The sequence below is a fragment of the Chelonoidis abingdonii genome, chromosome 19 (assembly GCF_003597395.2).
Source record: "Chelonoidis abingdonii isolate Lonesome George chromosome 19, CheloAbing_2.0, whole genome shotgun sequence".
NCBI classification, from domain to species: domain Eukaryota; kingdom Metazoa; phylum Chordata; order Testudines; family Testudinidae; genus Chelonoidis; species Chelonoidis abingdonii.
This window is the reverse complement of record NC_133787.1, coordinates 12,805,003-12,823,234: the sequence shown is the minus strand read 5'-3', so window position 1 is coordinate 12,823,234 and position 18,232 is coordinate 12,805,003. Positions and strand designations below refer to the sequence as shown.

Here is an 18,232-nt window from a genome sequence, read left to right as displayed (position 1 = left end):
TAAATCGATTTACGCTGGACCCGTCCACACTACACTGATCTTTATATCAATTTAAAGGGCTCTTTAAATTGATTTCTGTACTCCTACAAAACGAGAGTAATGCTAAAATCGATATTACTATATCGGAATAGTGTTAGTGTGGACGGAAATCGACATTATTGGCCTCATTATTTTACAGTAGCTACCCACAGTGCACCGCTCCAGAAATCGATGCTAACCTCGGACCATGGACGCACACCACCGAATTAATGTGCCTACTGTGGACGCGCACAATCGACTTTATAATATCTGTTTTATAAAATCGGTTTAAGCTAATTCGAATTTATCCTGTAGTGTAGACGTAGCCTCAGGGACACAGCCTGCTTCACACATCCCTACACCTCCAAGCCCAGGATGCAGCAACAGCAAGCGCATGCAGGCACGGGCCCGGGCCCAGCCCCACTCTCTTAACATCTGTCCACGCATGTACACCCATCCTCCGCTCCCACCCCCCACCGCCCAAGTTGATCTGCCCTCTGATGTTGGCTGCTCCCAGCAGACTGCCTGGGCTGCCATGGAAGGGGCATTTGTCCCCACAGATTTTTTGCTTCCCCATTTTTCTGCAGGGGTAGGGTGACCAGACAGCAAGTGTGAAAAATCAGGACAGGAGGTGGGAGGTAATAGGATCCTATATAAGAAAAAGACCCAAAAATCGGGACTGTCCCTATAAAATCGAGACATCTGGTCACCCTATGCAGGGGAGACAAGAAATCTGCAGAAGGTATGAATTCTGCACCTCAGCAGGGGCACAGAATTCCCCAGGAGTAGTGCTGTGTTTGCTGAAGTGATGATATTTCAGTGGAATGCTGGTGATGTACCTGGCACAAGGGGCTGCATCAGAGATGTGTTTTGCTACTATGCTAGATACATGTGGGATCAACAGTGTAGTAAATTTTATGGGATATAGCCTCATACTTGTGTAATTTATGCAGAAAAGTGATGCCTGTGTTTTTTCCATCTAACTGATACAAAATCAGGATTGCCCACTAAGAATTTTACTCCACAAAAGGAAGACAAAGCAGTCAGAACTTCAACTGGCCTACTTTTCTTGAGTAAAATTACTCACTTGAGTAAATGTTTGCAGGCTTGAGCCCTGAGAGATTAATGGCAGCAGTCACCTGCTATGGGAAGAATAAAGAGATATATTCATTTACAAGTCTAAATAAATTGTCATCTAAATATCCATAGGCACAAAAACTAATGAATCAGACATTCAAAGGTAAGTAACAGGCTGAAACAAAGAAACTCTAATAATGTCTTAAGTATGGAATAGTAAGAGCACCCGTTTGCCAGTCATAAATCATAGAGGTCATTAAGTCCAACCCCCTGCTCAAAGCAGGACCAATCCCCAACTAAATCAAATATTTATTGATGAATATTTATTTCCTCACGTATATTCCTCACGTTATAAAGTTCTTACCACACTGTTTCTCCCAAAGAGTTATTTGACTTTGACACCTACACCTTTGTGTTTGGATAACTGAATCTTTCCCCTTAGTTTCAGTAACAAGATCCTTATTTCATGTGTCTGAGCAAACCATTTGTACAAATGGTGCCAATCGCAGGTGCCAATCGCAGGCTAGTTTTACAAGCTGAGAAACCCAGTCAAAAATGCGCTCCATGCCTGCGTCTCTAACTGCCATTATGAGACCTTGCAGAAAAACGAACATTGCGTGTCACCTGGAGAAATGAACCCCACACTGCTCCATAAACCTGATATGCGCAGGAGTTAACAATGTGATTAGTGGACTGATTGATGATGCACAGTTCTGTGCCTCAATAGCAACTTGTTCCGAGGGGGATTTTTCTGACCTGCTAAAATCATGTCCAGTCCTAAAACAGTTAAATGTTGTCTTTGCTATTTGCCATGGAAAATTTGAAACCAATCTGGGGTAGTGAGAGAATTTAACAGTTTTCAGAATATTACATAGCCTGATTTAAAAAAAAAACAAACAAAAAAACACTTTAAGCAACAGAGCGTAAAGGGTATTATATCCGGTACCTTAAATCTCTGCAATTTTGAAAAAAAAATAGGGCTCAATTTTGGATATGTAAGGTTAGGGCATCCAGCTTTGCATTTGGATTCACACATCAGCCTTTAGTTCCTTAAATTCACATTATACTGAGTAAGCTGATTTGTGCATTGCAATGTATTCTGCCCTTTGTGCCTTTAGGTCTGGTTGACACTCAAAAGCTTTCCCAGCTTGTGAAAAACCCATACCCTTAACCAACATAATTATGCCAACTGAAGTCCCAGTGTAGACAGCATTATACTGTAGGGTGACCAGATGTTAAGGGGAAAATATTGGGACCACCGCAGGGGGGGGCTTTTTTTTTTCTTTTTTCCACTCACCCGTCCAGGGAGTTCGGTGGCAATTCGGCGGAGAGCCCTTCAGTCGCAGACGGTCTTCGGTGGTATTTCAGCGGCGACTAATAAACCTTGCCACCAAAGACAGAAGCACCCGTTGCTGAAATACCACCGAAGACTGTCCGCGACTGAAGGACTCTCTGCCAAATTGCCACCAAAGACCAGGAAACAAAATATTGGGAAAATAGCATCCCGACCATACTCTGGGCGGGATGAGGGACAAGATCCTCAAAATCAGGACAGTCCCGATTTTATTGGGACGTCTGGTCACCCTATTATACTGGCAAAAAAAGTCTTTTTGATTGTATAGCTTATTTTGTTTGGGGAATTGGTATAAAATAAACTATACCAGCAGAAACTTTTGCCCATATAAGCTGTACTAGCTTGGTTTGCCAGTATAGCTATACCTAGTCTAGACATAGGTCTAAATGACTGTATGTTGCCACAATGTGAGAAGAGCACACAGAAAGGCTTCCCTTTTGTTTTCTAGGGGCACGTAAAAAACAGCTACACTCTGGGGGTACTGCAGTGTCACATTCCCCAGTGGAGGCAACAGGAAGCATTGCTCAGTGAAGCTCTCAGGCACACAGGGGAGTATGGCTGCTGCTAAGTCCCTTCCCTTAAAGGGAATGGCATACAATCTCCCTGTGTGGCTAGCCAACTCTTCTGGTCAGTGGGGAGTCAGGGGGAAAGGAGGAAGACCTATGATCTTGCTTCCTCCCTGTTTTTTTCAGGGTATCTAGTGCACTGAAGAGATGTCAGGGACCGAGATTATGGTCAGTCTCTGAAAATGAAAGGCATACCCAAGGTTGGTAAGCTTCTTGTGCCCTGCTCTTCTCTTGTCCATCTTTGTAGAGGCAGCCGCAGTCTGTCTTAAGACGTTTAACAGCATAATTATTAAAAGCATCAAAAAATGAATTCACCCTAAATATTTCCTAGTGCAAATAAAAGAATGTTGGCAAAGAAGGGCTCTTGAAGCAAAGGTTTAACCAAAAGACAGCAAGGAAGCTAAATAAATGAATCACCAGCGAGTTTTGTGGCGCTATGTGTTGAGAGTTAGAACTATTTAGAAGAGACTGGTTTGGTCCTGCTCCCATTAAAATACTGTTGATTCCCAAGGGAGTAGAATTGGTCCATTATGTAAATTTTTAAAGATTAATGGAAAGAATGGCATGCTTCCTTTAAACAAGTATTCTTTAAATTGTGGGAATGTATATGTATTAGTACAGGTAGCATGTAGCTGACATCATATTGCTATGGTTCATCTGGTGAATACATATTTTAGAATGGGTACTAGTTTAAAATGAATGTATCTCTGTCAAGTAAATATGTACTTCGATAATTTTTAAAAAAATATTTATTATCCTATTATAAGAATCATTGTGGCCTAAGCAATTATTAACATGTGATTTCTAGGAAGAATGGTTGAGAAGGATTTTAGTATATTTATGAATGACAACTCGTATAGGATGAGTTTATAACAATAAAAGAATTACAAGTCCTTCTTTTGATATAATTCTCTTAGCTCCTATAGAGTTTGCTGATTGAACATAATTTCAACAGTAACACCAGTTCTCTGAATCAGTAATAATTAATTTCTGCATCCCTCTAGCATTCAAGGACAATATCTTATTAAGAGTGACATTTCATTTCATGGATCCTAAAAAAAAAGTCCCGTTATCTTAAATTAATGTCCTTCATATCGCTTCTATTAATATGGTTTGTTATAACTGGAGAAGCATAATTTGTTCTATATTTTAAATATATTAATAAGTGTAACCATCTGCATCAAGTAGCGAGCAGAGGAGAGGAATCTCTTTAAGTAAGGCTTTGATCTTATGAAGCTGAATCATAGCTAAATGTACTTTTCATGCTATTGTTATCCAGAAAACACCTGTGTTGCTACTAGTTTTCATATTCAAAGTTCTGTTTTATTTTACTTTAAATCTAAAGCTCTTGTATCTCATGTCTGTGCAAATAAAGCTCCTCCTGCAGACCAGCCGGGAAAACATATGATACCATTTGCAATTGCAGAATGTGGCATGCTGTTCTTCTGTAATTATAATGGCCTGAGCAGTGTGGGGTTGGTTAGCCTTCCTTAACAATCATTAATCTATTGAGTCTTAGTTACTGTGGCCCATCTTGGAGAACAGCAGTCCTTGGCGTGAGGCACCTTGGGCTGTGAATTCGTTGTGAGCAAGGGATAGCCTTGTTTGTTACATTCTGCTGCTAGCTGTTCCCCGAGGAGTCTGGGAAGAGATTTTTTTCATCTTCGTGATTGCTGTTTGCCCTATCCCTCGCTCTCCTGCTTGTCCCTTTATTTCTCCTTGTTGTGAAAGTTTCTTTCTGTGTGACTGGGAGTCTGTTTAGCAGACCATATTGCGAGTGAAGGTGCATCGTTTGTTGCCTGATTTTGGCAACACTGGGCAGTCAGCTGGGATGTAATTAAGACTCTGAGAACAGGCTGTCTTCTCCACAGGAAGAGCATGTTAGATGTTGCTGGGATTTGGGGCTGTCAGTTTGGCCAAGGCTGAAGAGTGAATGCTAGGGACAGTGATCTTTCCTTTCATTTATAATCCCTTTATGTACAGTGTATGGACTTGGCAAAGTTTACATATAACCTAGTGACTGGAGCATACAAGCCAATGCAGCTAAATTAGCATATGTTACATGTATATTTTAGTAATATTTTAAAGCAAGTGCAAATTTCCAAAGTGAATTATGCATGTATGACAGAAATAGGGTTGTGTTGCACTGGGTGTCAAATCCCACAACTTTTTGTCAAGACCATGGATTTTACATTAAAGAGGCAGAGAGACTAAATGAAGTAAAACAGTTTTAATTTTTAACAGTTTGGGCAAGCCTAAGGAACCACTCTCTGACAGTTATAACTGACATTTGAATAATTGGATTAATTTAGAGAAGGGAAAATCCTGTATTGATAGTTATGCTTGGTCTATATATTTTTTTTTTTTAGGGATGGAGTTGAGTGGCTTAATTATTTAAAGTTCACTTCGTGCAATACAAAATACTGTTCCTCTGAAACTTTAGACTGAATTGCAGGAGGGAAAAAATCCTGCGTAAAATATTTCATTTTCTACAGAAACAAGCTTAAGAAAGCATTATAAAACATTATTTTCCAACTTGTACATTACATCAGTATAATGTAAAGAAAATGCAAAGAGATAAAAAAGTGTCATTTGTGGCCTAAAGCACTAATTTTAGAGATGCACAAAGGTCAGTGGACCAGATTCTCATCATCTTTACACAAGTATAAATCCAGACTAATAACATTGACTTTAGCATTATCCCAGATTTATGAGGAAACTGAAATCAGAAACTGGTCTAGTTTTTTTAAAGCAGTATCACATTCCTTTGGATTCACATTAGATTTCAAGTCTCTTTTCATAAGAAAATTAACATTAAAATGAATAATAGTTATGAACTAATGAGCCTTTCCTGATAATTCTGTTAATGAACTGCTTTTACTAAATTGTGGCACAAAGCTAGAGGGGCTAACTATTGAAATAAAGAGTCTAGAATACTGTTTGCTGCTTGCTTTATCATTGTTTTACTCAGCGGGACATTAACAGATATTAACACTCAGACAAGAAGTGTTGATCCACTGTTTATGATATTAACACCTAGTTAGAGAAGTATAAAACGTGCACTTGGAATCCAACACACAGATATGTACCTATGCATTCGGATAGGTAGAAATGTTCATTTAAAGGTTATAAATTTCACTTGAACTTTGGTAGTTGTAAAACTATTGCACCATATTTAAAAAAAAAACATAACAAGTAAACTATATCCTTACTATGCTATAGTACCTGCCATGTTGCACTTAAATGTTACACCATCAGAAATTATGTTAATAAAATAATGTTATGTAAGAAAGGACAATCGGTCTTACATTGGAGATAAGGGAGCATATTGTTTAAACTAATTTTGTACATTTTAGTCTTGAAAACTTCTAAACATTATTGAAATGCTGTATCGTTTGCTTTGCAAACGGGGTAGTCAGGCTTCCTTGTAACTAGACTAGCAATCCTGGGGGATTCTCAAAGCTTTTTAAAATTATGGTGGGGGGGTTTTCTGGGTCAGTCTAAGTCAGTCCCAAGGGTGAAGTTGCCATCTGTCCTTTATATTAAAAGAATCTCCTATATTATATACCTGATGTTCTTGTCCCAGAGATAAATGTTGTTAATTAAAGGACAGCATTTGTCCTTTATGTAGAATAAAGATTCTTTCCAGCCTTAATAGTTTCTGTGTTCTGTACGTGCCTGTGAGTATTGTCTAACCTAAATGTGATTTCTTATTAATTCTAGATCTTTGGTACATGTGGGGAGTTTAGTGGATGGTTTAGTAACCCAAACAGGGATATACCATCATTTCAGACACTGATGGTAGATCAGAGGATATAGGTTTTTGATGTACAGTAGTTAATTTATTTGAGGCAAATCCCCATTTGGGAGTGTTGCCTAAGAAAGGACTGCAGGTTTCAACCCTTTGTAATACAATTTTCTCTACCTCCACCTTCCTAACTACCTCCTCCCAGCATGCACTTGTTCTTGAGCAATGCTGCACCTTTTCATCTAACCCTATATCTTTAATGTCCATTATACCCCCAACACTCATTCCATTTAGTGATCATCTCAAGGTTATACTTATTTGTGAAGTTCCATTCCAAACACAAACTACACATGTTCTATAACAGCACATTTACATGAGCCAGGCAATAAAGAATTGTATTCCTGTTCTTGTTCATGTGTCTGTAGGAGTTTTAGTAGAATCTTGTAAATGAGGATTTCCCATTAGCAGAGGGGCATTAAGAAGAAGAGGGAGTGTGCCTTTGTGGTTGTAATGGTCAAGGGTGGCTCTATATATTTCGCTGCCCCAATCACGGCAGTGAGACAGGCTTCAGCAGCATGCCTGCGTGAGGTCCGCTGGTAACGCGGATTTGGCGACATGCCTGCGGGAGGTCCGCTGGTAACGCGGATTTGGCGACATGCCTGCGGGAGGTCCGCTGGTAACGCGGATTTGGCGACATGCCTACAGGAGGTCTGCCAGTCCCACCTGGTGTGCTGGTGCCGGGAGCCGCCTCGGTAGTGGTACCTCTGGCCCACAGTCACACTTAGTAATTCAATCTCCTTTAAATACCACTGGTGTTTATGCTGTTTTCTGTCAGGATGTCTCAGGATTTTCTATTTTTATATTGCATCCTTCTCTTGCCTGGCTGACTTGTAGCTTATAAGCTGTTCACTCAGGCAGTGGGCATTCTCTGTGTGCCTCCAGAAATTCCCTAGAAAGTTGTGGGTACCATTATAAACAATTTAATAATTATTATTATTTTAATCTGGGCAAGGGATAGCTCAGTGGTTTGAGCACCAGCCTGCTAAACCCAGGGTTGTGAGTTCAATCCTCGAGGGGGCCATTTAGGGATACGAGGCAAAAACCTGTTAGATGATTTAATTGGGAATTGTTCCTGCTTTGAGCAGGGGGTTAGACTAGATGATCTCCTGAGGTCCCTTCCAACCCTGATAGTCTGCAATTCCATTTCATACCAGTGTGATTAACCTTCGGGGGGAGGGATAGCTCAGTGGTTTGAACATTGGCCTGCTAAACCCAGGGTTGTGAGTTCAATCCTTGAGGGGGCCATTTGGGGATTGGTCCTGCTTTGAGCAGGGGGTTGGACTAGATGATCTCCTGAGGTCCCTTCCAACCCTAATAATCTATGATTCTATGATCTTCTTTCCTCTCTTAATCTTGTGTGATATGAAAACAAAATACGGAGGGTGAACCATATCAGAGTTCATCCATGTGTCATGAAGGAAAACTAAGATCTATATTCTGATTGCTAGGGCAGATTCTGGTGTCAGAGGAACTCCACAGATGTCTGAGAATAGTATCAGTTGTGGAAAACATTTGGAAGCAATAAACTGAGATCTTAATTCCAGTAAGCAGGAGGCTAGTACGTCCCTTCTGAATATCATGTGTGTAGTCCATGGAAAGAGAGTGTGCAGAATTCTCTTACAGTATTCAGGATACAAGCTTCATAAGCATAGTGACAGACATTTTATTTCAATCGCTTGGAGCTGATGGACTCACGATAGCTCACAAAGCTATGTCTCCTGTGCAGAAGCTCAAGTCACGGCTATCACAGCCTCAGGTCAGCGAGTTATCCCTTCTAAATATCTTTTTTAATTAATGGAGATTCCTTATAGTGATTTAGTTTGCTTTTTTTAAAGTAAGAAAATCTGCAAGTCTATTACATTCTTAGGTGTTTTTTGTTTGCTCTGTCCAAATTGATTGCGGTAAGTGTGAACAGTTTGTTCTCTGAAATTTCACATATTAAAGTAGATTGAGAAATTATTCCAGGGGTACGATAGAAAATGGTTATAGGAGCTGTGGTTCAGTCAAAGTTAAAGGCTGGGCCAGTTGCTAAGGAATTCTCTGGTAGGACAGAGTAGCCATAAATCCAGGGACCAGCCACCTGAGGATTTCCTCTGCATGGTGGAGTGATCCGGTGATGTAAAGGTGACACAGTGAAACCTGTGCCACTCTTCCTCTAACTCTGTCTTTATGCCCTTGGTGACCCCCACCTGCTGTAAGTGCCACTTCGGCACAAAAGTAGAACAGCTCTGAGATCAGCCTCTTGAACAGGAGTAGCATAAAGATGGGTTCATAGCTACCTTTTTCCCTTCTCTTTCAAGCTGCACCAAGTTCAGGAAGGACACAAGCCAGAATATGGTCCCTGTTGTTAAGAGAGCTCATAAAAAATAAAAATCATAGTTAGACAAAGAATGTAAGTTAAAAGACAGTGTAAAAATCATTTGCCTAATTATGAGAGTGAGTAACTGGCAAATTAATTTCTTGGTTAGAACACAAATGAACATGCAGAGAATTCATCTTTCAGCAAATAAAAAGGTGTATGTTGACAGATGAGGCTTGTTGTTTTAAATGACCATGGTAAAAAATATGCAAAAATATGAGTAACTCACAAATAAAACACAGCTGAAGGATGTAGCAACCCTCAACTGATATTACACTGCAGGTTCATTTTCAAAGACAATCATTACCTAGCAATTCTGAATGCTAGGAGGTTGTCACTGACATTTTGTGTACAAGAGATAGTGATAAATGGATTATTTTAAATGTCATTCTACAGCTTCTTAGAGTTGCAAGTTAGACTTCTAATATACAGTTGTTGGTTAGCATATACTTCACCAATCCTTTGTGATGAAATAATCTTCCCAAGTTGCATGCAGAAATGTCAGTTCCTTTCTTCTTAAAATCACACAATATGCATAACAGAATGTGGAATCATATGTAATTATTTATAGAAAACTTCCCCAAGAATTCCTACTCTCCAGTAGCATTTCATAACATATGTTTAACACTGGCCTTGTTACCTTAGTGTTTCTCCCTGGTTAATATTGATTAAACTGCAGAAGGTTTCTTTGCAGTTAATGGGGGGCGCACTTTAAAATATAGATCATTAACATTTAAACAGATTTTAATTGTTAAGCATAACAAATTTATACAGATAGATTCAATTGCTTCAATTAATTGACATTTACATGTTCAGAGATCTTTTGCTGGGGCTATTCTCATAAAACTTTAAGGGTCCCAGAAGGAGTTCTCTATGCCATTCTTTCCATTTTATGTCTTCTGTTCTCTCTATATTATTTCTTTGAAAGTGCTGGGCTCTTTCTAACTGCCAGTTACTAAAATCAGATTTCTTTTAGCCTTTTACATGGAGAGGTGTTCAACCAGTGGTCCGGGGCCTCCTGGGGGGCCATGAGCAGGTTTCAGGGTGTCTGCCAAACAAGGCCAGCATTAGACTCGCTGAGGCTCAGGGCAGAAAGCTGACGTCCCACTGCATGGGGCAGAAGCCCAGGGCTCTGAGCCCTGTCACCTGGGGCTGAAGCTGAAGCCTGAGCATTGTAGCTTCACAAGGGGCCCCTGTGGCCTGAGGCCCCAGGCAATTGCCCTGCTTGCTAACCCTAATGCCAGTCCTGGCTTTTATATGCAGAAAAACAGTGGTTGTGACACAGGTGGGCCTTGGAGTTTTTATAGCATGTTGAGGGGTCCTCAGAAGGAAAAACGTTGAGAATCCCTGTCCTAGAGGACAGTGTTTGGACACTACACCAGAGTTTGCTGCCCCAAGATCCAGAGGATGTCTCTGCTGTTCTCAGGGCATCTTCAGGTTACGGGAAAGTAAGGTCCTTGCCTTTTCTGTTAGAAGCAAACCACATTTCCACATTCTCCTGTCTGACGGAAACTCAGTGACTTTCAGCTCATGGAGTTTTCTGTTCCTTCTACATTTTTTCTGGTACAGGGTTCTGGCTCTTTTTTCAGGATATTATCTTGTTGGATGTAATCACTGTTTTATACATTCAAAGTATATTGATTTTACTACACCTCAGCTATGAGGACATAATCTGGGGTATCTTTTTAAGCAGAAAATTACTATCAAGTTAACCATAGTACCTAATCAAACCAATCAAATTATGAACCCACTACAATTATATAGAATATAAGTGGAGGGAAGGGAACTGGAGGTGGAATATCTCTAGCTCCATTATGCACCATAAAATAGTATAAAATGGAAAAATAGCAAATGCATTCCTCTCTGTTTCTTTAGAAACATTCTGGCCACTACTAACTGCGTATATATAATCCCAAATATGTTGGTAGAGGATACATACATTGATGGCAAGACATCCAAGAAGTGATGTCGGGTGGCGGAGGCAGTTGAGGTCTGGGCTTGAGTGGATGAGAACCAGGTCAGGAATGGAGAAAAAGAGCTGTGAATTGTTGGAATAAAGTAGGTAGTTAAAGCTGTGTGAATAGATAGGATCACTTAGAGAAAAGATGTCAACAGAAAAGACGAATGGACTAAGGAGAGATCCCTGTTGGTCAAGGGAGGAGGAGGACCCTCTGAAACAAACACTGAAAGAGTGATCACTGATGAGGTTTCAGAGACATGAAAGCCAAGAGATTTAAGATTTAATGAATGTGTGATCAACAGTGTTGAAAGAGAGGTGGAAGAGGATGGGAATGGAATACAGACCTGGGATTTGGCTAGGGAAATAAAATTAGAAACTTTGCTGAAAGCAATTTCGGGGCAATGGAGATGGCAGAAGCCAGACTGAGTATATCCAGAAAGGAATTTGAGGGGAGGAGCTCAAAGCAACATTTGTAGATGTTCAGTAGGCGGAAGGGTGAAGGGAGTTGCAGCAGTAGTTAGAGGAAGTTGGAGTTTCAGAGGGGTTTTCCAAGGATGGGAGAAACCAGGGCATGCTTCCGCTTTAAGAGGAGCTTGCTATAGCAAGCAAAATGTTGAGGAGGAGAAGGGAAGGGGTGAGTAAAGTTAGTAGCCCAGAAGGGATATGGTCAAAGGGGCTTGATACTGGAATCTGCTGACCCAGTTACCACTAACAGGTTTCTTGAGGAAGACTAGCCTTGTCCTTGAAGCTGGAGGTAGGACCTGTTTTATGGAAGACAATTTGTGTCAGAAGCTGGGGTGTTTTTCTTGGTAGCTAGTGATTTACCCTGCCAAGTTGGATTGATCGTAGCTGTGGCAGATAATCTAGGAAAAATAGCAACCACACTGTGATGGCACTCCACAAATCTTTGATTAGCAGGGCTTCTATCCAGAGCCTCTGCCTTCAGTGGTGATAGGATCCATTTTGTGAGGGAAGGACACCCTCATCTGAAAAGGAAGCAAATATGGATGAAAAATAAAATGACTTCTTTGCTAAATAAGTGTCTTTTTCCTGTAATAATATTCCAGGTTGAGAAAAATTAGAATGGAATGCACTAGAGATTGATACAAGGAAAGGCACTACAATTTTTTACACATACACATGTGCACTCTGTTTTATGCATCTGTTTCTGAAGTTAGAAACTGGTAAGAAGACAGAACAGTTTCAAGTATGGAAAGTGTAAAATGTACTTTTGCATTGCAGCATCATGTTACTTCAGGATTTCTACTAACTTGAAAATAAGAATATTTGCTCCAGAGGGACTGAGATCTACACATAGATATTTTATGAAGGAAATAAATATTTTAAAATGCAAACACCAGAGTATGTTGGTCCTTCAAAACAGGGTCAGAGACTTGTTCATCTTTTAGAAGTGTTGTTTTTTTAATGTATAACACTACAAACACTGAGCCTTTCATGATAAAATAACTACTATGTTACTTTTGCCAGTTGAAAAGAAACGTACAGAGCTCCTTTTTGTTTCTAAAGATCACAAGATATCTGTAAATAGTGTAACAAGGCTTTGCTATATTGGGGAAGATGTAAGTTTTTTAAAAGTTGATTTATTCTATCCGGACCGCACAGAGGAGACCACCAGAATAGCATCTGACTGACAAGTTAAGTCATGTTACTTTTAATGAAGATAATTTCCTCAATGAAAGCATTGCTACGGCTTTGCTCATCTTAAGGCAAATGCACCATTTCTCCAGTTGGTCATTGTCTCTTTACCACCAAAATATTTAACAAAACACTTGGGGGACCATATTGTGTCTGGACTTAGCAAGGATGTGCAAAGGGGACAGAGGAACCAAGTGCTGTTCATAGGAGCCAGGGACATTTGCAGTCCCTGCAGTCTTCTGACTACCATCAGCTAGAACCTCTGTGTGCTCTAGGCAGGCTAAAAAGGGAGCTGGGAAGATTCAGAGCCATTATCTTGCAGCCCTCTAGCACAGATACACACACTAGATAGTGGAGGTCTATTATGCTACTTTGTAATGAGTACTGCAATGGGCTGCTTCTCTTTGTGCACCGCAAACTCAGAGTCATTGTGCCTAACCGTGTTAGAATGCATCCTGAGGTTCCTTACAACCCCCAAAGTAGGCCTATGGTTTTGGTTGCCTGGCTATTGATTTTGACACACATTTGGTTTTTTTAGGCAAGAATCTAGATGGACTTTGTGCACCCATGTAAAAATTGTCTAGCTACATTAGCTCTTTGAGTGGTTTCTAGACCGGTGTTAGGTAAAAGCAACAAAGGGCTAAACTGCAATAATGTACAGAAAAAGAATATAGACAATGGAGTCCATAAAAGGAATTTTTTCTCCATTTGTTTGCAAATAATATCCTGTTGGTTGCTGGCCTTATTCTGACTGCAATGAGGTATTGAGCATCCTCCATTGCTGTTGACTTAAGTCGGAGCTGAGATTGCTTAGAATCTCAGAGGATTGATCCATATCAATTAGAAGTCACAAGGTTTCCAGTTTAAACATTATATGTGTGTGGCAACAGGAGGATTGAACAACTTCTGTAGCTTCAGTTCTTCACTTAGCTCCCCCTGTTGCTATCAGTACTGGTGATAGATAAACCGCATGTTCAACTCTGCTATTTCTTAGAATTTGCTGTGGTGTTGTTCAAGATTAAAATTCTAAGAGACATAAGAAAAGAGCAAGGGGTGCAGCTTATCAGGGAGAATTCTCCCAGACTGAAACCTGGAGACTTGTAGCTGTCATTCTGATGCATTGCTGTAGTATCACCAAAGTGATTCCATTGAAAAGTGAGCTTTTTACAAAGGAGGGGCAGGATTGCTTTTAAAAATATTTATAAATATATAACAACTTTTTCGTGTGGGGGGCATGTAGGGGTGTGTGTGTGTGTGTATGTATAGATAGATAGATAGATTGTATGTATGTATGTATGTATGTATGTACAAGAAACCAAAATGGTTTAGGGGCAAACACTAGCAGCTCATGATAAGAGAACTTAGAGAAAAAAAAAGACAACCCCAAGCTTCAGCTATGTAAAATATGGTTTAATCATTGATTGCATAATCACCTCTTAGAGAGGTTAAGTCCTCAGGCAAAGCAGGAATATTGTTACTCTGACCTTTTGTTTGGTATTTTTAGTTTCTTTTTTGTTGAACATCTGCTACCTTTGCCCCTGCTCACTCCCCCAGTCTGGGATTCGGGATGAAAGAGGCATAAGTAAATAGTTGATTCCATTGTCCTTTTTCTTCCTTCATTTTGAATGGAGTAACTATGGGGTGTCCACTCTTTCGCTGATGTGTTTGCAGAGTAGGAGTACTTGTGGTACCTTAGAGACTAACAAATTTATTTGAGCATAAAACTATTTCCCCATGCTTATTCCCCCGCCCCTACCACCTACAGTTCCTTACATTTCCTTGTCAATTGCTGGAAATGGGCCATTTTCATTACCACTACAAAAAGTTTTTTCTCTCCTGTTGGTAATAGCTCTCCTTAACTGATCACTCTCCTTATAGTGTGTATGGTAACACCCATTGTTTCATGTTCTCTGTGTGTATGTGTATATATATATATCTTCCTACTGTATTTTCCTCTACATGCATCTGATGAAGTGGGTTGTAGCCCACAAAAGCTTATGCTCAAATAAATTTGTTAGTCTCTAAGGTGCCACAAGTACTCCTGTTCTTTTTGCGGATATGGACTAAGACGGCTGCTACGCTGAAACCTTTCCAAAGAGTGTGAAGTTTAGTTAATGAACTAATGCCGCTAACGAATGGCCTCTAGGTATTAGAGGTGGCAGTTGAATCTGAATGTTTGCCTCAGTATTATTCTGAACAATTATTCAATAACTGTTATAGCCCTTTTGTAGTATAAAAATAATTGCTACAAACTCATAAGCTTTCACAAGTTCTTACAAAGCCATTCTGATCAGCTCAGCAAATGTTGTAAAGAGTCATGCAGAAAATTTACCAATGAAACAGAAACACAGGGGACAAAGTAAAGCATTTCTACAGGTATGAAGGGGTTCAACACATGCCCACACATGCACATGGCGGAATCTTTCCTGCACATTGTCCATTGCACACACCTGCACAGCACACTCTTTCAGTTAGTCTCTCTAACCTTGATTATAATGAACTGGAACAACATGCTGGATATCTTAAAAGTTTGGTGCGGTGTCAGCACTGGAGATGGCAATTCTAAATGAGGCGGGATGCTTGTGCGCTCATTTGTGTGCTGCTCCACACAATGCATTTCTATTCAGATATGAAATAATATTGCACTCACAAGGTACAATGGGAATTTTGCCATTGACTTCAACTGAGCAAGGTATTTACCCAGAGTACCTTTCATCCTGAAGTGCTTTAGGAACACCCCACATAATTCCCAGAGCAAAAATGTAGTCACCGCTTGGTCGAAACCTAGCAAATGCTTAATAGCACACAGCCTCCCTGCACAACTTTTTAGGATGGAAATAAAAATACTCCAAGACTATCCATTGAAACTCCTGTGGGAATTTAGGTAGGCAAACTCTAATTACCGGAATGGAAACTTGGCTAAGATGGTGGGATAAAAATTGGCCTCTTTTTTAGAAAATTCTATGGATTTTTAATGATCGCCAGTACCTATCTTGTCTTGTCTTATCTGAAAGATGGAAATTTTTATCCTTTTCATTTTTGAAGGATATGAATACTAAAGAGATCAAGAAATTGTGTGGCCTTGTGTGTACTTGTGTAGTCTTTTCTGGTCAAAAATTCTTTTGTATCTTCAATTTTAATGACAGAAAATTAAAAATGTATACTCTTATTCTTGTAGATACATTATTATCTACAATGAGATCAATTATCATATTTAGTTTATTTTTGATAAGAAGTTGACAAATAATCTTTTTCATGGTTAGATGTATTATAGTCCAAATAAAAACTTTATTTTCAATATTCATTAATCTTGAAGCAGAAGATCTAACTATCTTATCTAATCAAAACTTTCATCCAACTCATGCTGTATGAATCCCCTCCAACATTTTGTGAATAATTAATTAACTAACAAGCATAAAGTTAATTTAGAGATCAGTAATGGAGAATGTATAGTTAAGTTAGGCTTTAGATTCAAAATCAGTTGCTTCATAATACTGGTTATAGATTTCAGCATCTTCTCTCCACCTTCCATAAGAGCAACCAGTGACTTAAAAAGAAAAGTAAACAAAAGACAAATACCAGAGAAGAGTGAGCAAACAAACAGTTCTAGAAAAGTGTTTGGGCAAAGTAAGCAGGAGGATTCACAGCAGACTGAAGATTCCTGTTACTGTTTTCTTAAAGCTATATTGTAACTAGGGCTGTCAAGCAATTAAAAAAATTAATAGCGATTAATCGCATGATTAAAAAATAATAGTATACCATTTATTTAAATATTTTGGATGTTTTATACATTTTCAAATATTTTGATTTCAATTACAACACAGAATACAAAGTGTACAGTGCTCATTTTATATTTATTTTTTATTACAAGTATTTACACTGAAACCCCCCCTAAAAGAAATAGTATTTTTTCAATTCACCTTATACATGTACTGTATGCAATCTCTTTACCATGAAAGTTGAACTTATAAATGTAATTATGTACAAAAAAACCTGCATTCAAAAATAAAACAATATAAAATTTTAGAGCCTGCAAGTCCACTCAGTCCTATTTCTTGTTAACCCAATTGCTCAGAAAAACAAGTTTGTTTACAATTGCAGGAGATAATGCTTTTCTGCTTCTTGTTTACAGTGTTACCTGAAAGGAGAACAGGCATTCTCATGGCACTGTTGTAGCTGGCATCACAAGATATTTATGTGCCAGATGCGCTAAAGATTCATATGTCCCTCCATGCTTCAACCACCATTACAGGGGACATGCGTCCATGCTGATGATGGGTTCTGCTCAATAACAATCCAAAGCAGTGCGGACCAAGGCATGCTCATTTTCATTATCAGAGTCAGATGTCACCAGCAGAAGGTTGGTTTTCTTTTTTGGTGGTTCAGGTTCTGAGTTTCCACATCGGAGTGTTGCTTTTTTAAAACTTCTGAAAGCATGCTCAATACCTTGTTCCTCTTAAATTCGAAAGATATTTCAGATTCTTAAACCTTGGGTTGAGTGCTGTAGCTATGTTTAGAAATCTCACATTGGTACCTTCTTTGCGTTTTGTCAGATGTGCAGTGAAAGTGTTCTTAAAATGAACAACATGTGCTGCATCATCACCCGAGACTGCAGTAACATGAAATATATGGTAGAATGCTGGTAAAACATAGCAGGGGACATACAATGAAGAAGTTCAGTCACAAATTTAATTAATGCATTATTTTTGTTAATGAGCGTCATCAGCATGGAAGTATATCCTTTGGAATGGTGGCTGAAGCATGAAGGGGAATATGAATATTTAGCATATCTGGCATGTAAATACCTTGCAGTGCCGGCTACCAAAGTTTGTCTTAGTGATTGGCTGAACAAGAAATAGGACTGAGTGGACTTGTAGTTTTACATTGTTTTTTTTTTAGTGCAGTTATGTCACACAAAAAATCTACATCTGTAAGTTGCATTTTTTTGACAAAGAGATTGCACTACAGTATTTTTATGATGTGAATTGAAAAATACTATTTCTTTTGTTTATCATTTTTACAGTGCAAATATTTGTAATAAATAATATACAGTTTGATTTCAGTTACAACACAGAATACAATATATATGAAAATGTAGAAAAACATCCAAAATATTTAATGAATTTCAATTGGTATTCTATTGTTTAACTGTGATTAAAACTGCAATTAATCGTGATTAATTTTTTAATCATGATTTTTTTTTAGTTAATCATGTGAGTTAACTGCAATTAGTTGACAGCCCTAATTGTAACCAATGTTAAAGTGACATTCATGAAATTTTAAAAAATGAATGCAAGATTTCACCAAATGCCTTCATTTCCCTTAGAAAAGAATCATGTATTTGTGTGATCGCAAAACCTTGAATCTGCACGGGCCAACTTGTCATTGTGCTCTCAGATTCCCAACTGCATGTGCAGCTATCCAGTCTGCATCC

At 39.0% G+C, this 18,232-nt stretch overlaps 1 protein-coding gene across 2 annotated transcripts in view; it reads left to right on the top strand.

Annotated features, from left to right (window-relative positions):
* The window catches only part of FTO (FTO alpha-ketoglutarate dependent dioxygenase), a 343,733-nt gene that overhangs the window by 204,567 nt on the left and 120,934 nt on the right, over positions 1–18,232 (top strand). Inside the window, exon 8 of one of the 2 annotated variants that reach the window (XM_075073785.1) lies at positions 3,142–3,215. The exons of the other annotated variant lie outside the window; for it this stretch is intronic. Coding sequence (XP_074929886.1) covers positions 3,142–3,215 — 74 coding nt within the window. The remainder of the gene's footprint in view (positions 1–3,141; positions 3,216–18,232) is intronic. 2 annotated transcript variants of the gene reach the window in all.